Source organism: Chrysochloris asiatica, unplaced genomic scaffold (assembly GCF_000296735.1).
Source record: "Chrysochloris asiatica unplaced genomic scaffold, ChrAsi1.0 scaffold13553, whole genome shotgun sequence".
In the NCBI taxonomy this organism is placed as follows: Eukaryota; Metazoa; Chordata; class Mammalia; order Afrosoricida; family Chrysochloridae; genus Chrysochloris; species Chrysochloris asiatica.
The window spans coordinates 159-1,928 of record NW_006422071.1 but is presented as its reverse complement, the minus strand read 5'-3'; the positions used below and the strand labels follow the sequence as shown (position 1 = coordinate 1,928).

At 51.2% G+C, this 1,770-nt stretch overlaps 1 protein-coding gene across 1 annotated transcript; it reads right to left on the bottom strand.

Moving 5' to 3' along the window:
- Window positions 1–134: 134 nt before the first annotated feature.
- LOC102812153 (melanoma-associated antigen 10-like) lies at window positions 135–1,237 on the bottom strand (the record flags this gene model as incomplete). Its single annotated transcript, XM_006878157.1, has 1 exon — window positions 135–1,237. A coding segment is annotated over one exon (1,103 nt), but the record flags the coding sequence as incomplete, so codon positions are not given.
- Between the last annotated feature and the right edge of the window lie 533 nt (window positions 1,238–1,770).

Here is a 1,770-nt window from a genome sequence, read left to right as displayed (position 1 = left end):
AGGAACACAAAGATACTATACGCTGGTCCTCCCCTTTTTAGAACAATGACTTCCCTCTTAAACAAAGAGTGAGGGATGGCCTGAAACTGGACTTTGGGAAGAAGCTGCTGGATGTGACCCTGGAAAACCCTCACTGTACATGGCAGTAGTGGTTTCTGTGGCAATGCTGGACTGGGCTCTTTCAGCTAAATCTCTCAAAGCCTCCTCATACCAGAATGGGTAGGCTCTGGGGTCACTATCACAGATTTTGGCCCAAAACTCAAGCACTTTCATCTTATTGGTTTCAGCGTGAGCTCTAGGACCCCACCGGAATTCATAGCGGGTAGGATGGCTGTTGGGCACTGCCCAGTACTCCAGGTAGCCCTCTTGCACCCAATCATTTGTGATGAGCTTTTGGAGGTCCCCGTAGACGGAGTGCTTCCTCCCAGCATACACACCCATCGTACTCAGAGCTTTCCAGATGTTCTCCTCAGGGACACAGTTGCCCTCCAGGAAGATTATGCTCAGGATAAGTACAAGAATGCCAGTCTTGGGCACACCATAGTCACCACTCAACATTCCATCATATGTGAGGCCCAGTGTGTTGACAAGGACATAGGAGTGGCTGGTGGGGTCCACTTCCTTCATGTCAATGCCAAAGACCAGTTGCATGCACTCTGCGGTTTCCCTAAAGATCACAGAGAAGTGGTCCTGGTATTCTCTGATGATAGTCAGTATTTCTGCCCTTGTGGTGAGCTCCTTCTTTTGATATTTGAGGAGCAGGAACTGCACCACATCAGCCACCTTAACATCTAGTGCCTCTCTTAGCATGGCCTCGTAGTCTGGTGAGGCCTGCAAAATGCTCTGACTCTCCTCCCCTTGGCTGATGGAACCCTCATCTGAGTTGCCAGACACACTGGTTGCAATGGCTTGGGAAGGGGAGTAGGATATCTGGGTACTCTGGGAAGTAAAGGAAGACCCAGTAGCAGAAACACTCTCAGGGGTGCTTGGGAGCAGAGAACAGCTAGGGGAGGAGGAGCGAGAAGATAAGGGGAAACAGGAGGAGCTGGTGGAAGAAGCAGAGACCTCTTCTTCCTCAGCCATGAGGACCTGCGCGTCTTCCTCATGGCTCTGGTGTTCACTTGGCGGAGGATGACGACCTTGCTCAAGCGAATAACGTCTACGCTTTGATGGGGGAGACATGATGGCTATTGTCAGAGACTGCAGGCAGGAGGGTGGATAATGGGATTCCACAGGTCTACAGGAGAGAGAGAGGGAGAGCGTCAGTAGCCTCAGTTGATAAACTCACCTTGGAAACTCTCACAAAGGCTGACATATAGGTCTTCTCCAGGGCTTATAGGTCTCCTGTTTCCTGAAGGAGGAAGTGACACAGGTCAGGTTCAGCCAGAACTTCCAATGCTCACGGGGGGGTGGGGTGGGGTGGGTGGGTGAGTGAGTCAGGGACTGTGAGGTTCCCTCACTTCCAGGGTGGGTGGGGCCTTAGTACACATTCAGAGACTCACCTTGACCACTCACAGCACCTGTGTCCCTTCTGCTCTGCTGACTGAGGATGGGTATCTCAGACAAAGGTCCTCACCACCTACTTCCTTGCATCCCTGTGAGAGAAAATAAGAGACACTTCAGGATCCTGACTGCGAGTTCAGTCCTGAGTTTCCCAATGCTGACAGAAAGGGCAAGTTGGATTCTGTGAGGTCCGTACAGTTTCAGCTGAAGGACCCCTCATTGCTCACTCAGGGTACTTGTCTTTCTGAAATCTAAGACAAAACTCAC